At 36.0% G+C, this 21,750-nt stretch overlaps 1 protein-coding gene across 1 annotated transcript in view; it reads left to right on the plus strand.

Moving 5' to 3' along the window:
* The first annotated feature begins 7,505 nt into the window (after window positions 1-7,505).
* LOC114532921 overlaps window positions 7,506-21,750 on the plus strand; it is a 29,483-nt gene continuing 15,238 nt past the window's right edge. The window contains exons 1-15 of the mRNA XM_028554541.1: window positions 7,506-7,667; window positions 8,515-8,819; window positions 9,375-9,522; window positions 9,950-10,194; window positions 10,280-10,409; window positions 10,949-11,265; window positions 12,554-12,695; window positions 14,827-15,149; window positions 17,302-17,446; window positions 18,201-18,590; window positions 19,001-19,291; window positions 19,488-19,841; window positions 20,104-20,373; window positions 20,858-21,130; window positions 21,243-21,572. Coding sequence (XP_028410342.1) covers window positions 7,598-7,667; window positions 8,515-8,819; window positions 9,375-9,522; window positions 9,950-10,194; window positions 10,280-10,409; window positions 10,949-11,265; window positions 12,554-12,695; window positions 14,827-15,149; window positions 17,302-17,446; window positions 18,201-18,590; window positions 19,001-19,291; window positions 19,488-19,841; window positions 20,104-20,373; window positions 20,858-21,130; window positions 21,243-21,572 — 3,733 coding nt within the window. The 5' untranslated portion in view covers window positions 7,506-7,597. The remainder of the gene's footprint in view (window positions 7,668-8,514; window positions 8,820-9,374; window positions 9,523-9,949; window positions 10,195-10,279; window positions 10,410-10,948; window positions 11,266-12,553; window positions 12,696-14,826; window positions 15,150-17,301; window positions 17,447-18,200; window positions 18,591-19,000; window positions 19,292-19,487; window positions 19,842-20,103; window positions 20,374-20,857; window positions 21,131-21,242; window positions 21,573-21,750) is intronic.

Consider the following 21,750-nt stretch of genomic DNA (forward strand, 5'->3'; position numbering starts at 1 on the left):
AAATGATTTGGTTCAACCTGCCGTATTATTTATTTAGTATTGATCGAACCTAGCCATGCAGCAATGTTACTCGACGGATATATCTTGAAGTTATCGACAGTATTTTCGCAAATCATCCTCTTTATAAGAACTTTAACATGCAGAAACGCAATTAATAATTATCAAATTAAATATATATAATAATATCAATTACTCTTCCAAATACCTGATTTGCAGCCATAAAACTCTAGGCGAAGACATGGAAACCGTTGATATTCACGAGTCTGGAGTAAAATATGTCTTGCAGTAAGAGAAACGTTCAACCAATTTGCAAATATCGTATCTCCATTCAGTGATGATGAACCACCACCAGGAAATATCTGAAAAAAAGACCAAACTGAGCCTACACAATATTAAGACAAATCAATATACACAATATATCTGAATCGTTAAGAATCAATTCATGGATTGGTGCAAGATCGTGCACAGATGATTCAATCAATATGCATGCACATAGCTATACATATGGTTGTCCATTCTTGAACGCTGGACTAATTTGCTTGAAACCTACAAAATCGTATTTATCGTATCTTCTCTGGCGACCACCTGTACATCCTGTTTAGTAATTCAGCTGTAAGAACTGACGTTTAAAATTATTTTCCCGCATATCTTTTCACAAAACATAGGACTGAAAATCTGAAGTGATTGAGGCATGAGCAGGCATCTACATGCCCCCCGCTGGTGGAATACCCATGCAGGAACTCAACGAGTGATATTGAATGCAAAGAAGAAAGACTATTAAGTGCTGTACGTTCACTATAAAAGTTACCTCAAGGGCCGCGTTGCTCGGATAACCATACCAATTCCTACCATTAAAGCTATAACGCATTTTATATTCAGTGACTCTCCCCAATTTACATCCTTGGGTCGCAATTCCATACACGCCAACTAATTTCCCGAAGTCAACGCTGATCGTCTCGTTAGAGGATGCCTTACCACACCAACAATTTGAGTTTCTCAATCGAGCATATTTGGGGAAACGATTATTAAACAGCGTTGAAGATGCTGAAAAGATTTTGTCTGGAATATCTTTCACATGGCTGCTGAGTCCTAATGGATGTGGTTTTCTACAGTTGACTGTAAGTATAAATAAGAAAATAAATATTGTATCGTTCTCTAGATACGTGAAACTGCAATTAGTGAACGTAGCTGACCTTCACCCACTGCAAAGAAATATTTTGAATATTCCATCTATTTGATAATACCCTACTTTGAATCTCCAGGTTTGACCATTTTGGCTCCCCTACTGTTGTCAGATACAGAAGAATAATTTATATCGGAATACGAGGAAATTAAATGAAACCTTGCGACTCTTTGACGATAATTCCGTGCAGCTCCACATTTATACACTGCAAAATTCCTGAATATTCTTCAGCCAGGTTAATCCTCACCAAACGAGCTTCAAATGGTTTGAGGAAATAATATTTTTTGATAGCATTATTGAAGTCGATCTGTTGAAAAGATATATGCGTTAATCGTCAGTACTGCATGTAATAATGCGTAAAGAAAAGAGCTCTTGTGTCTGTCATATGGTCAAAATTAAATGTAGATTTAAGAGAGCTCCCAAGCCTAAAATCATCCAAAGCTAACATAAGGAAAACTGACCTGGCTAGTCAAATGCAAAACAATATAAACTGCTGTACTCTATGCAGTTCATAAATTCTGAACAACTATTTTATCTAATTCTAGTTAATAAACTAAAATCTTTGTTTAAGCTCATTTGCATTCAATTCGGGAAATGAAAAGTTCGACGTCTAAAACGGGCCTTAACCGTTTAAGGTACACGCAGGGATTTTGAAAGGAGTTTTTTCAACAAACTACAGTAAATATTTAGACTATTACTTGTTTTGTATGATCGCGTTTACTGCTAAATTTTCGTCTTTAAAAGTAGCCTAATCATCAAACATCGATATTTCTTTTCGTTCCTATACCTCGCAGACTAGGGGTATCTAATTCCGCAGCCGAAACCTATAGGACGTTTCAATAGGATCCTTAAGGCATATCCTGCATGCAATGTAATGTAAAAATTACTTACTGTATATTTGTATTTGTATTGTATCCATTTTGAGTAATCATCAGAATAAGACACGCTGAATAAATTCGTTAACTTGGAAGATGTTAGAAGGCCTTTAATCGAAACAGCGAATATATAATATTTCTTAACAAGGATGAGTTCCAGATAAGATGGAGAAGTGGGATCAAATGGACACCACGATTTCCATGGTTTGTACAGTCTACCATCGCGTGGATTATGAAGATCCTCATCAAACTGGTCTGAAGATGTAGCTAAGCTTTCGTCAGGAAAGACAGCAGCAGAATTTCCATATTGAAAACCAATATCATTATTCACAAACTCTAAGCAAATGATGAAACTAAATTTTAGATCCTTTATAAATTTGGTTTTTACAAAATATCAACGCTTTGATAATTAAAGTGTGGCCACTTTGTTCTTATCACAAATGACGTCATCAGTTTATCTATAGCTGAACAGGCAACGGTTCAATGTTATCTGTTGGTTAAATATATTACGATTTATTCTTAATATCATACACAACCTCATCCAATAATTATTTTGAATATAACTATCTGCAACGTTGGCTAACGAAAACGCTTATAGCAACGACTTTTTTGGATTTAGGCTTTCATTTCGCGTAGTGGAAAACGGGAGATACGTTGTAACTTGACTGTACCTTTCATGAGATAACCATACATCTTTACAGAAAGACAAGTTAGATTATTAACAGGCGAAAGCGGTTTGACTTGAAAAAACGTGGTCAAGATTTTCCTTTTGGGAATAAATGACGTTGATCCATCGATTTTCTAGTAAAAATACAGGAGTGTTACAACTTACAGCGATATAATTATGTTTACTTTAAATTTATCTCATTTAAATAATCGTTGAAAAGTCAAAAATACCTGAGATTCCATGGATTGGTTGTATGATATTTCTACCAAACCACTGAAATTAACTTGAAGCGCACAGATTACGATATACGTTTTAAAATTTACTCGAAGGAAAATGTCAGTGTCATTTGAAGACCAACACCACGGCTCAGTGCCATTTAAGATGGTCGCTTGTTTGGTTGGAAGAATATTTGGTGCGGAAGTGATAAAGACATCAGAGTCAACATTGACAAGAGTTTTTTCACATTTTTCTACAAAATAAAATTTAAATACTAGTCTTTTACTAACCAGAGAATAAATAAACAAGTACATATTAAACAAAATGACGGAAAGTTATTTTCATGCACAAATACTAAACAAAACCTGGAGGAACGTCACTCGTAGTATTAATTAATCTTAAAAATTGTACTCGTGTCGCATAATTACCTATACATATTGATAATATATTATATATAATTCTTTCTAAGTTCCACCTGCCTTTGTTGCTAGAGAATTTTGTCTAAAATGTTTGATGAAAAGTAGTCATCACTTACCTTTCACGATTTCTTCACCATACAGCTCAACTCGAATGCAGGCACTGGTGTTATAGGTTACGGGGTAAAAGCGTACAAATCTCGTTTTTCTAGTGGCGCCCAATTCATTATATACTTCTGTTGTAGAGTCATTGTTGCCTTTAAACACCTAAGGAATGTCGTAGTTGAATGATGTCGGCTTCACAGTCGTAATTCTTCTATTCGTTATTTTTGTTACACTCTTTCTTAAAAGATATCACTTTGGGTTATCACAAAAGGAAAAAGCTAGGGTGACTCATAATAATATGAAACACAAAATTTCAATATAAATTCTTCGGATGATTCGAGATGACATGCATATACTAATTCTCAATTAGAAATGAATAATTAATATTGTGAATATATAAACATTGTGAATTTATTAAATATTAATAAATATCATAAATCTTATAAATTTAATTAATAAATATTGTGAATCGGAGTTGTTGATGTCTGGACAATACGTACCACGTCAATGAGGTTATTTTGATAAAACGTCCAATTAATTCTATCGGTTGATAGTTCAATTTTATAGGTTGTGGTAAAACCATTTCTGTCACCTTTGGTTGATACCCCGCATAATGAATATTGTTTACCAAGGTCCACTTCAAGAAAACTCTTATCTTCTCTGCCTTTTTCTGGACACCATGTTGCTCCTTTGGGTGCATTTTTGTTTATGTTTTTATTCATGCATTCAGGGCTGTACGATGTGCCTTGAAAATAGTAGTATGGAAGTCCACCATCGTCACGTAGACCCAAAGATTTTTTTTTACAATCTATATCGGAGGACATACGTCTGTGAGTTTACACTATTTAAATCATGGATAGTTGTTGAAACGTTTCAATTATAAACAAGGGGTCAGTGTTCATGTATTCATAACTGTGTTTTTAACGTGGCTTTCTATGCCCTACGGTGTATTTAAATTGTCAAATACACATTTTGAATGGGAATATTAAGCCATCTAAATTTTTGCCTAGAAGACTAAACTTAAAATATAACTTTTAGGTGACTTTTGTAGAGTTGAAATCAATTCTGAACCATTCTGAGCATTCGCTGGGCAACCGTTGTTGCAGCCGCAAGCCCGCAACAGAGACGTTTCAAAATGGCGGCCAAATACAAATAAGTTGGTGACCCCCGATTTTTTTTGCTTAAAAATTTCACACTTCGGATACTTTAATTAAGTTTATCGATAGAAAAGTTTTTAAAAAATTCTGTACAGTGCGATTTTTTATATTGCGAAAAATGTTATTTTAGCCGCCTTTCTGTCCGGCTTCATATATGGATGATGATAATAGTGTGGGTGCATGCTATAGTTGGAAATAGTATGGAAGTTTATAATATCCATACTAATTGCCATTTGTGTACTATGCAGTACTGAAACAGTATGGGTGTATAGTATGGATTTTGAAAACAAATTCCAGTGATATATATGCATGTATATTGCATATATATATGCAGGATTGTATTTTATCGTTGCACACGCTTCTCGTGGAAACAAGCTTAAATATATGACCTGGAATGTGACCTTTAATTGAATTTTTATACCACGAAAAACGCCTACTTTAAGGCGGATTTCCACTTACAGCGAAATCGTTCGCTAGTGAAATATTTGCATATTTTCTTTTGATGTCCGAACAGTCAAGTCGCACTAATTTATTTTTGCTGTTAAAATTATTCAAAATAAAATATGCAAATATTTCGCTAGCGAACGATTTCGCTGTAAGTGGAAATCCGCCTTTAGTCTGATACTAGACTCGTACCAATTAAAAGAATTAACATATCCCCGCTCTCAAAATTCCCTTTTGGAGACTGTCGATGTATTCTAACATATAGTTTCCTCGTTTGCTTCAATACAGCATATTGTCGTTTGCCCACAGTGTTTGATGGGATCAAATTATCAAAGGACAAACCAGAGAAAGGTTCGACTTTGTTATCATATTTTGTGTCATGGTATCCTAATCTGTATTAGCTATATATCAATTTTTTACAATGAAAGTCCGTCACGGTTACATTAAAACATGCGCTCTCGGTTTAGAATTTTCTATATGATGGATGTGTACAACCGGACAGAATGCGGAAATAGCAAGTCCCATGCATAAAGACATTTATTTCATACCAAAAGTTGCACTCCGAGACGTGATCAAACACATAAACTGTAAATAGAAATAAGACAACTTCCACCAGCACAATTTTTCTCTGATTTTAAACATTGTTGAAGGCCTTGAGCTAGAGATTGATTTAACAGCTCAGCTCATTATCATAATTGTATATATAATCATATGTGTAATTTGAGACTCTTTGTGACCGATTTTGGCGGAGAGTTAATCAACCCTACTAATCCTAAACCTAACCACATTACTGTGAGTGCATCAGCATGTCCAAAATTCCAGAGTAGAGAGCAAAAATTCAAGATGCAATTCCAATTTCAGTTCAACATCATATTATTTATCCTCTTTACACAACATTCAATTTATTGTCACGGCACGTCTAATGCTACCAAGGTCTACGAATACGAAAGCCAAGTACGGTCGGGTGTCGTGCGAATATATTGACTGTCAACTGTAGCTTTAAGCAGAGCTATTTATTGACCGTAAAAAATGTCAAGAATATTATTAAATCGATTGTAAAGTCAGGTATTAACTTGGATTATGACTTCTTCTGATATCTGATATGTTTGCATATCATTCCCGGATATTAAATTCAAATAAGTTTCTAATGCAAATTTTTCCTCTTTTCACGTTTGTCGTTTGATATAATTTATTAAGCCCTCTTTTTATATATCACCGACGGTCAGCGATGGCCATCTTCGTCACCGGCCACAAACAATAGTTCGCCAAGTGTCGGTAACATACGAATTTCGAAAGAAAAAAGAAACCGTAAAAGTGTTTTATAACATGTCGTAGCGGATCCAAAACAATGCCAAATAGCATTCTATTATCAATTTTATTATTAAAAAACTTTCACTCTTCTGTGCAATTAATTTATCCTATCCAGCAAAAAGACCCTGGTGGTCGTGATTCAGCGTGAAACGCCAATCGCAAAAGATACCACTTTGAGTTATCACACTTGGACTATATCAACATACTACTTTGGGCGTGAAACGCAAATCGCTTTCTTTGGATGGATTCTCCATTATACCCGCGCGGGCGAAGCGACATTTGAAAGTCTGCTTATGCGACCGTGAGGGGCCTGAAAAGTAAAGCGCGCTTACGTAATGCGGACGTAATGGAGAGGACGGAGTCGGTCCATGAAGCTTTTGGACTTGAGTTGAGGAGTATCGCAGCCACTGGCAGAATGAGAGGAATTGTGGAACAGGCAAGTTTTACGCGAGAGTTGAGCAATTTTGGCTAAAGTCATTTCGCCCCCTCCCCTCCGAAAAAAGCGACTTTTTTCGACCCATACACCTCTTCATAAATCACCAGTCAACTGATGCCGCAAAAATCATAGCAAAAATGCCAAAAATATACATAATAAACGTCTGTTAACAATAGAATAGACAGATAATTACACTGTTATATGTATAATTATGGCTTTAGTGGACTTAATAATATAGTTGTTTGAACACAGCGGACGTTGTCATGAAAAAATATTCCGCTTCATCTCTTTTGTGTTTCTATCCACTCAGTCTCTTTGTATGGAAATGCATGTACCTTTTCGTATTTAACTTTTTTTCCGCGTCAGTTTATTTATTTCCGCTTTGACTCTTTGCTATATCTCCGCGTTCGCCTTTCCGATTTTATCATTCTGTTGTCGCGTACTCTTACCCTTGTTTTTCTTGTGCTTTTAGTGATTCACCCACAATTTCGACGCTTTTATTTATTATTTGGCTCTAGCGTGCACAAAAATATTTAACTTAGGTGTGACCTATTAGGGAATTCTCGGATATTTTTTATGAGTAATATGCATAGAAATAATAGACATTATCTATTATTTCTATGGTAATATGCCAACCCACTGCGTGTTTACTTAGCCATGCAGACAAGTTAATATGATAACATCTTTTGAGGATCATATTTCTTATGTCCAATGCAAAGAAACATGGCTAGTCGTTTATATATGACGCTATACTGATCGATGATTTATCTCCCTGTGTTAATTCTCAATGATGGCGTACTTCATGTTGGGATTTATTGTAGTCAGTGTATGTATGCTGAAATTTGTCGAACTGCGAGGTAATTTCACTATCATAAAACAAGCCAACTATGGATTTAGCTAGGGAACAAGGAAGTAAACTGCTATCGCCCTTCGCAAATATGCCAGATATCGTCATATTTTTCGTCTAAAATGAAGTTGTGCATGCGATTTAGGAAGCATGTATATTATACTTGGAGCCTTGACCATAGGCGCCAAAGTAACGTTATTTCTCTACGACTACGGAACATGTTTTAATAAGACTATAGTGTCATTAGTATGCATAAGCAATAACTGTGAATAGACAAAATGTTTATGTTTATACAAACTGTGATTCAGGAATTTGCAGCCGTGCTTTTATATCTAATTTAAGATACACTGTAACTATGCTTTGTCTTCATTGATGAAGGTGTTTGTTCCATTTACAATGAAAGTTGTCTTATATAACCGCCCTGCTTTGTTAATTTGTTACTGGACAACTTCATGGAAACCTAAAACGTCGTATTACCCTCGCATGATTTGCGGATTATAGAAATTGTAACTGAATCGTGTGCCATGGCAATAATCTTAATGTTGCTCCACGTTTGGTTGTTGTTAAAGTAGTTCAGTTATGTTTTAATTTCGCTTTACTTCGAGAATTGATATTAGTCATGCGTTGGTAGTTAAGAAATATTTAACGTTTCGAAGTTTCGTTTTGTTCTAAAATTCTGGCTTTCGTTTTCCCAACCTCGTCCCCAGGGTTTGTGCTCATAGCGCGCTGGGACGAGGTGTTCGTTTTTCGAGTCTCAGATCTATAACCACGTAATTTCTATTTACTATTTCTATTTTGTGCATCCTAGTGAATAGCATTTAAATGACAAACCTAAATTTATATTTCTCTGACTGCAGAATGTGGAAAAAAATCTTTGGGTCTACGTGACGATGCTGGACTTCCATACTACTTTTTTCAAGGCACATCGTACAGCCCTGAATGCATGAATAAAAACATAAACAAAAATGCAACTTCTGGGGCAACATGGTGTCCTGAAAAAGGCAAAGAGGATAAGAGTTTTCTTGAAGTGGACCTTGGTAAACAATATACTTTATGTGGGGTATCCACCCAAGGTGACAGCAATGGTTTTACCAAGAGTTACAAGATTGAACTATCACCGGAAAGAATTCATTGGGAGTTTTATTACAAAAACAGTGACAAGGTATGTATACATATGTAAGAACTTTAAAAAAAACACTACCTTATATTCGTAGATTCCTGGCTCCGCTATCCATATGTGCATGTTGCAGCTGCTCTACCTTAGCCTTAGTTACCTTTAGCCAAATTATCGTGTTTCCAAAGTGGAAAGCAGTCTTTTCAATTTCAGTCACTTTTAGCCTTATTTTAGTCCCTTTAATTGGTGAAGAAAGCGAGATTGGTAATTCAAACTCTAACCATTTTTGGCGATAAAATATGGTGGATTTTTGACAGAAAAGTTTTGTTTTCTGATCGAGTTTTGTTCATGATCATCAAACCATAATGGCAATAGATGCAGAAGACCGAACAGCTAGGGCATCGAACTTGTATATTCATATCATTTTAGTCCAGTGGCGCGCCCGGCATTGATAATTGGGAGGGGGGTATTCGTATATTCATGCTGAAAGACTGTAAAGACAATTGATTTTAAAAGAAATTAATCCTGCGTAACATGAATATATGAATAACCCCACCTCCATCATCGTCCTGGCTCAGTACATTTTACAACGACGTTCTCTAGGTGTTTAAAGGCAACAACGACTCTACAACAGAAGTATATAATGAATTGAACGCCACTAGAAAAACGAGATTTGTACGTTTTTATCCCGTATCCTATAACACCAGTGCCTGCATTCGAGTAGAGCTGTATGGTCAAGAAATCGTGAAAGGTACGTTATGCCGTTATATCGCTGTCATGGCCGTAATGCATGATTCGGCCACAGACATATATATACTGTATATATATACGACATAGCCGCATTAGCCACTCTTCTATATAAACATATGGTATTTAAATTATTTCTGACGTAAGTATATAGGTGTAGATGAAATTTTAAAGTTAGGACAACAAATTCTAACTGCAAATAGCTCCATGCATGTCAAGCCGTCAGGGGGTATTCGTAAATGGAGGCCTTTTTTGCTCCTCCTTTTTGGCGAATACCTCGATCCCGCTAAAGGTCTATGAAAGAAATCACGTATAATTCCGTACTGTATAAAGTTTTAATAGTTCTTCCTATCTAGATCTGAGATCGCTAGTCAGACAACCCTAAAATATAAATGGGACAAATATGAAGAGCAAGTCTATGTATTTTGTAGAAAGATGTGAAAAAAATGTCATAAATGACGTCAACGCTCCTGGTATAGTTGTCTCTTCGCTACCAAATATTCCTTTAAACAAACATGCAGCCATCTTAAATGGCACTGAGCCGTGGTGTTGGTCATCAAGTGACACTGAACCTTACCTTCGAATAAACTTCGGAGCGTATATCGTTATTTGTGCACTTCAAGTTAATTTCAGCGGTGTGGTAGAAATATCAAACAACGAGTCCACGAATGCTCAGGTATAAAATATTTAGGCAAATCAGCGTTATATAGCTATAACAGGAAAATTATTGGAATGTGCCCTAAAACACCATTGCCATTTAGGAAATTAATGGATCAAAATTTTATGGCCAAGATAAGAAGATCCTGACTACGTTTCTACAATTGAAGCCTGTGTCATATTTTAAAAATACAACTTGTATTTCTGTAAAGACGTTTGGCTATCTCACCGAAGGTATACGTTCGCCTTTTATTTCATGCGAATACGACTTTGTATCGGCCCTTTAATTTCTTTGTTTAAAACAACAAGTATACGATCGTACTATAGTGGACCATGCAGGAACTGCGTGGCCGAGTTCCGATCTTGTGCGAATCGTTAAACACTCAAGAACTTCAAGATTATGGTTTGATAAATAAAAAATTAGTTAATAGCCCATATTCTTCAGAAGCTTTAAATTATAATCGTGTTTATATAGAACTTGTTTCAGTACGCGTTTTTCACGCGATAGGAAATTAGGAACATTAAAGGCTTGTATGCATTTGCAATTCTTTTAGCTATTGGGTGCTGCGATATAATATGGCTATATTTGAACATCAGTTACTTACATATCCGCTCGTTGAAATGTATATCAAGGAAGAATTGTGCATCTTGTAAATCGTCAACGGGCCTTAAGTTAATGCAGAGCACCATCTCCCTATATGACATATTTTTTATATATGCAAAAGATTATTATATATATTTAAACTTTAGCCGTTGATTCATTTTGTGTTTAGATCTTCTGAATAATGACATTGGTTTTCAATACGGAGCTTCTTCAAATGTTTTTCCTGACGAAAGCTTGGCAACTTCTTCAAACCAGTTTGATAAGGTTCTTCATAATCCACGCGATGGTAGACTGTACAAACCATGGGAATGGTGGAGTCCAAAAAATCGATATTTGCCTTTTTATCTTGAACTCATCCTCGTTCAACAATATTATTTATTCGCTGTTTCAGTTCAAGGCCAATCAACTTCTAATTACATGAAAGACTTTCGTGTATCCTTCTCTGATAATTACAGAAATTGGAAAGATTATAACACCAAGTTCATTGTAAGTACATGCATATCTGCAATCATTTTAGTACGAAGTTTATGTGAAACTTTGCAGTATTAATTGATATCAGTATTGATATACGAAGTTAATGTAGAAATTGGTGTGGTTAAATTTAATCCCATGACCCCTCAAACCATACCCAGCATAAGTCAGGCATTTCTGCGAAAAGAAAAAGCATTTTGCTTGAGACCGGCGTTGTCGGCCTTTAAATCTCAACGCTCAGGCCCCGTTTACATGGTACCGGACGAATTTGGAACCGGTACTAAATACGTCCTTTTCGGCCTTTCGTTTACACGAAAAGCACAGAACTAAACAAAATTTGAGATCCCCAAACAGGACAAATTCGCGACTCAAAAATTTCGACCGGACTCGGGCTTGTTTTTGTAGATAGCGCGCCGTAGATGATTGATTATGAACAAAATTCAGTCTAAAGGAAATTCGTCCGGTACCGTGTAAACACTCGACAAAGAAGACCAGAATTTCCATGGTTCCGTGTAAACGGTGGAAAAGGACGTATCCAGTCCAAAATTCGTCCGGTATACCGTGTTCTATCTATACGTAGCCTGAGCTGCACTATTAGTCTTTTAACCCGGCCGCACACGAGAGCTATCTGTTGAGCTTAAAGTCACTCGTGAACATCCCCTAGTGTGCGGTGACGTTTCGTCACTTTGTGATCTTTTTTCATTGGTCATTTGCACAGAATAATAACATGTTGAATAATTTGGTGCATGAACGACACATGTTTCCCCCGTGTGGGCAAGGAGAGCGAATTTCTGCCATGCATAACAAGCTAAATATATGTAAATTTGTTGTGCGCCGTAATCATACAACGTCGATATTTCATTACAAACACGTCTGCTGCTGTTGGTAATGATTTTAGCTCATCCTTATCTAATAATGAAGAAATGTTGCTTTTTATCCTGCCTCTGCGTTTCACAAATTTGCATATATGTATACATATATACGTATATTAGCTTGTTATGCCAGAACGCCTAGACGGAATTTTTCATGGCGATCGAATTTTTCTCTTTTCAATTGTGATCGATGAAGGCAATCTGCTAGTGCGGTCGAATTCTCACAATTGAAAGGTAAATCGAGCGAAAAATTTCTGTCGATCGAAAAATTCCGCCTAGTGGAAAACCAGATTCGCGAATGAGTCGTGTTGCGTTGTTTTTTTGTCATGTGCATGTATATATTTACTAGTGTCGCATAAACATCATTGCTGTCCTTAAATCTGACATGTTGTAAACTACAAACACTGACGATAAGTGTGCCTCTTTATTAGGTCAACTTTGATGATAAAATCATGAAGCATTCTTTTGTCAAACCGTTTAAAGCTCGGATAGTGAGGATTCATCTGCACACATCCCCTAAAAAATCGTCTCTGCGAGTTGAGCTTCACGGAATTGTTGTCGAAGAATCACAAGGTATGTATATATATAAATATATAGAAAGCTTTCGACTCGGTACTTCGAGTCTTCTTCAGAATATCTAAATTATTTACATGTGTCGACTAGCTGTATATATTCAAGTTTCGCGCTGTTCTTTTATATATATATATATTCAAGTTTCGCGCTGTTCTTTTATATATATATATATTCAAGTTTCGCGCTGTTCTTATATATATATATATATATATATACAGTAGGAGGCAAAAGTTTGAGTCCAGTGACTAAATTTCATTGTTTTAGTAGCATATATTAATTTTCTACAGAAAACCTTACTGAAAAGTGAATTAGAAAAAAGTAAATAAGTGAACTGAAAAATACATGCTGCACAACAACTATGGGATGTTATGATATTCATTTAACGTATGTTAATGTGCAAAAATTCATTACATGTCAATGCTTAGTATCCCTCTTTTTTGCTCTTGAAACGGCCTTTATTCCTGCTGGCATAGATTCCATAGGTTTTTTAATGTCGCACGTTCAATACCTTGCCAGCTTTCGTTGACCACTTGCCTCAAGTCATCCTGGCTGGTGGGTCTGTGCCTCGCCCTTTTCCGGTTAAAACGGTCGTAAAAGTGTTCCATAAGTTTTAGATCTGGAATTTGAGGTGGAAAGCCATGAGAAAGAGATCACCAGAACGAGTTTGCTTCTAAAAGATTTCTGGCACATAGGAGATGTGCATGTCTTTAGGGTGATTATCATGTAGTTAGACGGGCGATCATCTTTGTGCCAGATGAAATTCCATGTCCTTGAAGAATTGGATGATACTTTTCTTTAATTAGGATCCTATTATATCTTTCAATATTGCCAAACCCAGCATGACCAAAGCAGCTAAAAGTTTGCTTCAGTAGGATTTAGTTTCTTCGAATTTCTCCAAGGTTAGTTGCATACCACCTTTTGAAATTCTCACTTTTTCTGCGATCTTACGAGGAAAGAATTCTTCAATACTTAATGCAACTATTTGTCCTTGTGCACCATCACTTTGCCCTTTTTCCCACCCATCCTGAGTTGTGTAAAGGAATGAGAACTTTATTTTGTTATAATTTAGATCAATAGGACCAAAACAATGTGCAATTAATATGGTTTACAGTATTGAAACACTAGCACGCATGTCTTAACTCGAATACACTGCCAGGATTTAATACTGGGATTCTACAACAACTGGACTCAAACTTTTGCCCCCTACTGTATATATATATATATATATATATACATATATATATATATATATATATATATATATATATATATATATATATATATATATATATATATATATGGCACTATATAGCCCTGACAGGTACCAAAGTTAATTTCCACGGGGGCGTCTAATACTGAAAATTACAATGTAAAAGAAAATGAGAACACATACAACTAAAATATATAGCTACAATATATTCAAGGAGGCCAAAAGCCCCAGAAGTTTACGGTGGAGTGCCCCAAAGGCACTAGTCTCAAAACTGGCCTCAGCAATAATTCTAGCAGCGCAACTTTGCAATTTCTGTTAATCGTCTCTATTATTGTTTTATTACAAACTCCCCAGAGGGGAGAGCAGTAATCAAAGTAAGGCTGTATTAGAGCGTTATAAATGGAAATCAGAATATTAACAGGAACATAGGGTTTGATTCGCTTTTAAATTCCAAGACCCACTCCAACTTTATTGCAGATCAATTCAATATGTTCATCCCACTTCATTTTTTCATCAAGTTTGACTCCCAAGCACGACATTGACTGTACTCTGGGATCAGTTGATCCGGGAGTGTCAACGGGAAGCTCAATCATAACGGGAAGCCCATTGTTAATGTTAGCAAGGTTATGATTAGATCCGACATACATTAATTTGATTTTGGTTGAGTGTTGCTGAAGTTTATTCGCAACCAGCCATTGACTAAATTTATTAAGATCATGATTTAAATTCGAGTTAAATTCAACACAGTCTTTCGCAGATGAGAAGATCTGTATCGTCAGCATATGCATGGGGTTGATTTCTCAAGACTGTCAGGCAAATCATTGATATATAGTAGAAATGAATCAATTGAAACTGTGGGAGGATTACAAAATTGTATTGCAGGAGCAACACCATACATTGTCCGTTTCTTATTTTTTGAAGGCCATTGTAAAAAAGCATATCCATTGGGGCTTAGCAGCCATGCAGAAGTAATTCCAGACGATAGTATCACAGCATCTTCAAAATTAGAAGGTCTAAATTTTGAACCTTGGTTTGCTCGATTACGCAAGGGCGATGACAAGTGTTGGTGTGGTAAAACATTACCTAATCAGGCCGTAAGGGTTGACTTTGGAAAATTGGTCAGTGTTTTTGGAGTTGCGACACAAGGTTGTAAATTAATATTGGGAAAAGTCGTTGAATATAAAATCCGTTATAGCTATGATAATAGTAGTTGGTATGGTTATCCAAGCAACAGTTCTCTTCAGGTAAGAGCTTTAATCAAATATTCAAATTGTTATGGGGGCTCCTGCTATAGCAGAAAGCATACTGGAGGTAGCTATGTGTATGTGACCTTTCTCTTATAACGTTAACAGCACTCTCTAACGTTGTGCATCAGTTTTATCATTTGCTGTTGTATTGATTGTGGTACTACAGCTATGACTTTCATCCCTTGGTAATACCACAATATCAAGTGGTTGCCTTTTTTTTATACACCCTGTAAAAATTGCAAATTCGTTTCTTAGCCAGGGAGACATTACTTTATATTTGTACGGCACAATAGAAAAGAGGTCTAATCCATAAGCTGAGCACGCCAAAATAAAAGTTAAAATAGCGATTAGGTATCACCAGAATTCTGCTTTTTGTGTGTTAAAGGAACACAAATCCTGGCTTTGCAAGATGATGTTATTTGGAGTTTGTTTCGTTTTTTATTCAAGTTTTTGGGCCTCGTTCATTTTCACAAAAAAAAAACATTTTCAACGGAATTATGCACCTTCCCTTAATTTTCCCGGACATTTTCCACAAGTTCAAAACATGTGCTGATGTGATGTTTTGGTCTTCATCGAAACTAGCACTCGTGCAAGATTTCATTAATTATTTAAGAGATAGAGAACATTTTCCGTGTTTCTATACAGTTTTAGTATACACCCGACTATTGTCTATTACAAATCCTACATTCTAAATGGCTACTCAACCATTGTCTATTCGTGATGGTGAACGTTTGGGAAAAATTCGCTCGCGCGACCGTATAAAATTGAATTAATTAAATTATTTTTCGGTGTAATTGCGGTGTATCGATTATTTTCCTGAAATTAATATATCTAGGTGCAGGGTGTATACTAAGACAATTACACAACTCGGACTCGTTGTCTAATTGCTAAATCGAAGCACGCGTTCGGGAGAATGAGAAATAATCACGTTATTTCGAAAAACAACATTTTACTTAATATCTAAATTAAAATATTTGTCACTTTTGTGTACATTGTACTCCTATAGTTCAGAGTTGCAAAAAAGCTGCGGGTACGCGGGTGCCACCCGTGAGGAAGGTTTGCTTTGAATGAGGTTTGTGAGGAAGGATTAAAGTTGAACACTACTTTGATCACATTCTTGTACCAAAATTTTCATTATGCTGGTTGCTACATGACTCAGTGACGTAACGTCATTTTGAGGAAGGTTTTCAAAACTTGAAATCCAACCGGAGGAAGGTTGAACTCTTTTTGCAACTCTGCTATAGTTCTATTTGTTTGTGTTCTGTGGCAATACCCTATGCCTGTGAGGCAGCACTTCACTTGCGATAGTAACTTCTAGTTTTAGATTTAGTTTAATAGGGGAATGGTCGATTAGGTCTAAGAGACTTATGGTTTAAATTGATCCCAATCCTAAATCTAACCTTAATCCTAACTTATTAAACCTCAAGGAAATTTGAATTATTACCGCCTCACCTTTTGCATGTAATGATGTTCGCAAGTGCATTGTTTCCCGCGGGAGTATCTTTATCAATGTTCTTGTACTTTGTATCTTTAGCAATCTTCCCGTTTAGGGGCTGATTACATGGAGTGTTTTCAGCCCGGGCTGAGTTTCAGTTACATGACAAGAATTTCCCCGGGCTGGAATTTCAGCCCGGTTTGAGTTACCTGGGCTGAAACTTCAGCCCGGGCTGAACTTGTGTTGTTGTCATGTAATCGTAAATAAACTTAAACACGGACAGAAAAATTTGCCTTGACAATGCTTTTTCGTTTGTTTATTTCATTTTTATGTGCAGTCATAGTCCCTTAAAGGTCAAGTTATTGTCATTCGGGATTATTACCAGCCTTTACAAACTCAGCCCGGGCTGAAATTTCAGCCCTGGTCTTAAAATAATTCTGATGTGTCATAAACACAGCCCGGGCTGAAACTAACCATGTAATTGAAAATTATTATGGCCCCAGTTTGCCGGGCCGAAACTCAGCCCAGGCTGAAAAGACACCATGTAATCAGCCCCTTAGTCTTAGCTTAGCATTTGCATGTAATATTCCAATCCTTCTATCTTCTAACGAGACATTTGTCTCATATTGCAAAATACCATTTCACATTGCAAAATATCAATTCGCTATTTTATTCAATCCGACCAACTTGATTTTTTAACAATTTCCATTTCAGATATTTTCTGGTAATTCGGGACCTGAAGATGAGATATTTGCGAATTGGTTGAACAATTCTATAACTGCGCGACATATTCTACTTGAGAGTCACGATTATAAAAATTTTCCATGTTTTCGCCTTGAATTTTATGGCTGTAGATCAGGTATTCAGAAATGTAGCTAATAATAATACTTAATGCATTAGTATAAGCCGAACGTATACCCAGAGTCCGCCCTGAAAATTTTCTAATATATTTGTTTGCTCAGGGTAGAACCCTAATTTTTCGTTTAGTTCCCGCGTTTTTTTATATATTTCTCATGCAGAGAAAGAATATCCAGGAACGATTAGGAAGAGCTATAAAATTGTATACATTTAATTAATACACTTTATAACGTGCCCAACCAAGGTTGAAGGATAATACCGTAAGAAATTAATTAGATGCGTTAAATTATAAAAAAAAATGAATGAATGATACTGCTTTTAATCATTGACGGATCCAGGCATAAATTACTACAGTTCTAACATGCAATCATACCGGTAGATTCTTATGTAAAAATATTCTTTAAAAATTAATAACCAATTTTTAAATAATAACAACGTTGCTATTAAGGTATTTTGAATTTAAAATTGGGCCGTTATTCAGACTTATACCCAGGCCAAACGTCGCTCTTTTCATGAGCCGAATGCATGAGCTCAAACAAAGACTTTAATCATTTGCATTAAATTCGGTGCATGAAAAGAGCGACGTTTGACCTAGGCCTTACCGTAAACCCGATACCGCTTTCAATCATTTCTGGTTGGCGTGGAGTAGTGAGGGTACCCCTAGTTCCTTGATTTTGCTCCCTCCAATAACCCTTAGACAATATATAGGACCGGAGTGATTGGTTAACGTTCTTGTGCATGGACTCCCATTTTAGATGTGGTGATGCCAGCTATCATAAAAAGAAGTGATTCCAAATCACTGAACAGAAGTTCAGCCGCAAGAATCACTTTAGACTGTCAAATTCGTGGGCAAGCAGGATTGATCGTGACTTGGAAAAGGGATGGTAAAACTATCAAAGGATCTGATTTCGAAAGTGTAAAGATAAATTACTCCCAAGAACTCGTGATCTCCACGGTGACGACTACTGAGATAAATATCAATTATAGAAATGACAGAGATATTTTTTATAACTTCAACTGTACCGGAAGCAAGAACAATTCCCGCAGATTGCTTTGTAGGACAGTCTACAGTTGTTCTGCAAGCTATCCAGGATCATCTACTGCGTCACAAGGAAATGTCCTCGTTACTATTACACCAGATATAGGTAAGGTATTGGCATACTACGTAGTTCTGTCTTCAACAATAGAAATTTAGAATTTTATTCATACATTTTAGATGCTATTTCATTCAGCAATATATTTAACGTAAGCTGTGAAGCCATAAACACTGCAAGGTGCAAAAAAGTACAAGCTAGATTTTTTTAGGGTTATCGAGGCGAAATAGACAAAAATCATGCAACTGCTTTGACTAGCGCAAAAAATCGTAACTACATCGAAAATTATACCCCCTAACTATAGACTCGTGCATCTAGTGCGTTGCTATACTATAATTCATATACTATATCATCGAGAGATTATAAAACTGATTTCAATATTTCGTTCAAATAAAGCTGACGATTTTTTCCTTCGAATACAAAACTAGGAAGTACAATATAACATTTGTTGTTTTTTTCAGTTCTTCCAGATTCTCCAGGAAATCCGTCAGTTATCAACATCAAATCACGGTCAGCGGTAGTAACCTGGAGAGCGGCGGATGATTATTTGGAAAGTCGACTGAAAAGATACGTCATTCGTGTTGTAAATGATAATCAAACGATGCAATATAATATTACTTCTGAAATACAAAGAAAAAACTTTACCTACAAGCTGCAAAATCTCACCGAGTATACATTCTATAATGTTAGCATCGCGGCTGAGAGTGAAATCGCTATCAGCAAATTCACTGAAATATCATTTCTGACATTGTGTGAGTTGAATTTTTAACGTATAATATTATCCTTCTTTTCCAAAAACATAATTTTAAAATAAGTAATTATTCTGTACTTTCAAATTTCTCGCACAATGCGCTACGGTATACACCTACATAAAGATCCCTAGAATGCAATATGGCTAGCTAATATAGCTTTTTGACATTGTACTCTCATATTTTGTTATTTTTATAGTTGGACCTCATATATACCTGGACGGACCGAGCCTAAGAATTGTCAAACTAAATGTAAAAAATAACACCATCCCATGCAGAGGAAAAAGTTACCCGACACCGCGCGTAGTTTGGAAAAAGAACGGTACATTAATTCCTTCAGGAGAAAATATCACGACAGTTGCTGGTGACTCTGTTTACCAGATAATTACGAATTCAGGATGGGATGAGAAAACAAAAGCTTATTTAGAAGTTACAAGTACGTTGTTTTTAAGAACAAATGGAGTCAAGGAAGAAGTTCATGGAATATACACATGTGAAGTTTTAAATGTCGATGAAAGTAGTATACCATTGAGTAAAAGGGTGGAAATACAATGTGAGTGAATAAATTCAAATTGATCGTATCATTAACATAGAAACAGTGGCGGTTTAATTATATCAGTCTGAATGTATCAGTCTTAGCCCGTTTTCCACTAGGCGAATTTATTCGCGCGACGCGATATCCGGCGAAAAAATTCGCCGCGAAAAAGTATAATCGCTTCCTACTTTTTATCTGTTCGCGCGAACAAATTCGCCTAGTGGAGAACGGGCTTTAATGTATCAGTCTTAATGTATCAGTTTTGTTTTTAAAATTTTAGTTCCTCCGCACATAACAAGACATCTAAACGATACGAAAATGAATGAAAGTGGTAACATCACTTTTGTGTGTGATGCTGAAGGTCCACCCAAACCTTCATTTTTCTGGAATATTGTCAGAAAAAATATCAAATTTGGAAAGAAGATTATTAATGAAAATGTCTTGGAACTAAGAAATGTGACGAGTACTGGTAACTATTATTTCACAGTGATATGTAGAGCTTCCAGCAAAGCAGGAAATGTTTCAACAAATGCAACTGTACAAATTTTGGGTGAGTCTTGTTTTATTTTAATTTTTTACGGTATATATAATAGTCAATAAATAGCTATTAAACTACATGTATTATTCAGAACGAGAAGGAGCGTAATTACTGAGGCCTCCTACAGTAATAGAAACTTTTTTAAAGATCACAGAAACTTTTTGCAGATCTATGATCCAATCAGTCTATATATTTATGCAAGCTATAGATGCATGATTTTGGCCTTAGATATTTAGGCGGTCGGCGGTTTGGTCTTGTACGGGCCACGGGGCTGTGTGCGATTTTTATATATCGCCAATCATGCAGATTCATTGGTCAGATTGGGTGATCATGAATGTCATAATTTTATAGCCCTTTCGTCCTTTGCCACGGACGAATTATAGTGAAAAAGTAAACATCGAAGAGCATCATTCCGTCAGTTTATATTTCTTTAGCACCCAATATTTTCATTGGTATCTGCATATATGAAACAATTAATATCTCTCTTCACTCTTAGTAAAGCCAAGAATTATTCACCTGAATTCAAGCCTTACCGCGGAATTATACAGCGACATTGTGTTAAAGTGCGAAATTTTGGCAAATCCCTCGGCCCAGATTTGGTGGACGGTAAATGGTAACAAGGCACATCTCCGAAACAATGTTCAGATCTCGAATGATAACAAAACTTTTATTATTACGAGAGCTGTGCTAAATAATGCTGGAGAATATTATTGCCATGCAAGGAACAGTTTATCTTACACAAATAAAAGTTTAACACTAGATTTTAAAGGTAAGTAGATTTACACATTCAATTCAACGCATGAGAACGGAGCATCGTGTGGTTCTTATACCTCAGCTTTTCTGTTATTATCCCTATCAATTATATGTTCTTTTTATTTCAGTACTGCCTATAGCGTACATCATCGATGGTAACTTAGTGAAGCTTAGACAAGGACAAAAGAACCGTAGTATAACTTGTCTTGGTTATGGTTATCCCAATACTAAAGCAACCTGGAAATTCAACAACACAGTTATCCCTGAGGATTCAAAATTATCAAAAAGAAATGGCATGTATCAGCAAAGATCAGCGAATAACCAAGCTCTAGAAAATGTCAGCAGTATACTGTATTTTAACCAATCTGGGAGCACGTTTGACGATTCTGGAAATTACACATGTGAAGTTTCTATAGGACAAGAGTCAAAAAATGACTCGAAGATCGTGAGAGTTATATGTAAGTTTTACGGCTTTGTTTTAAAGTCTTAAGTTTATTCGAAACGATTGTCGCTGATTATAGTTCCACTCATTGTAATGGTGTATTTTTGTCTAATTTCTTGATTAGTTTATTTAATTTTCGCCGACTGAGTACATCCCTGACCCTGGTTTGCTGTTTATTGTCTATCGATCAAAAA

The sequence above is a fragment of the Dendronephthya gigantea genome, unplaced genomic scaffold (assembly GCF_004324835.1).
Source record: "Dendronephthya gigantea isolate DGI-Jeju-01 unplaced genomic scaffold, DenGig_1.0 000000F, whole genome shotgun sequence".
In the NCBI taxonomy this organism is placed as follows: Eukaryota; Metazoa; Cnidaria; class Anthozoa; order Malacalcyonacea; family Nephtheidae; genus Dendronephthya; species Dendronephthya gigantea.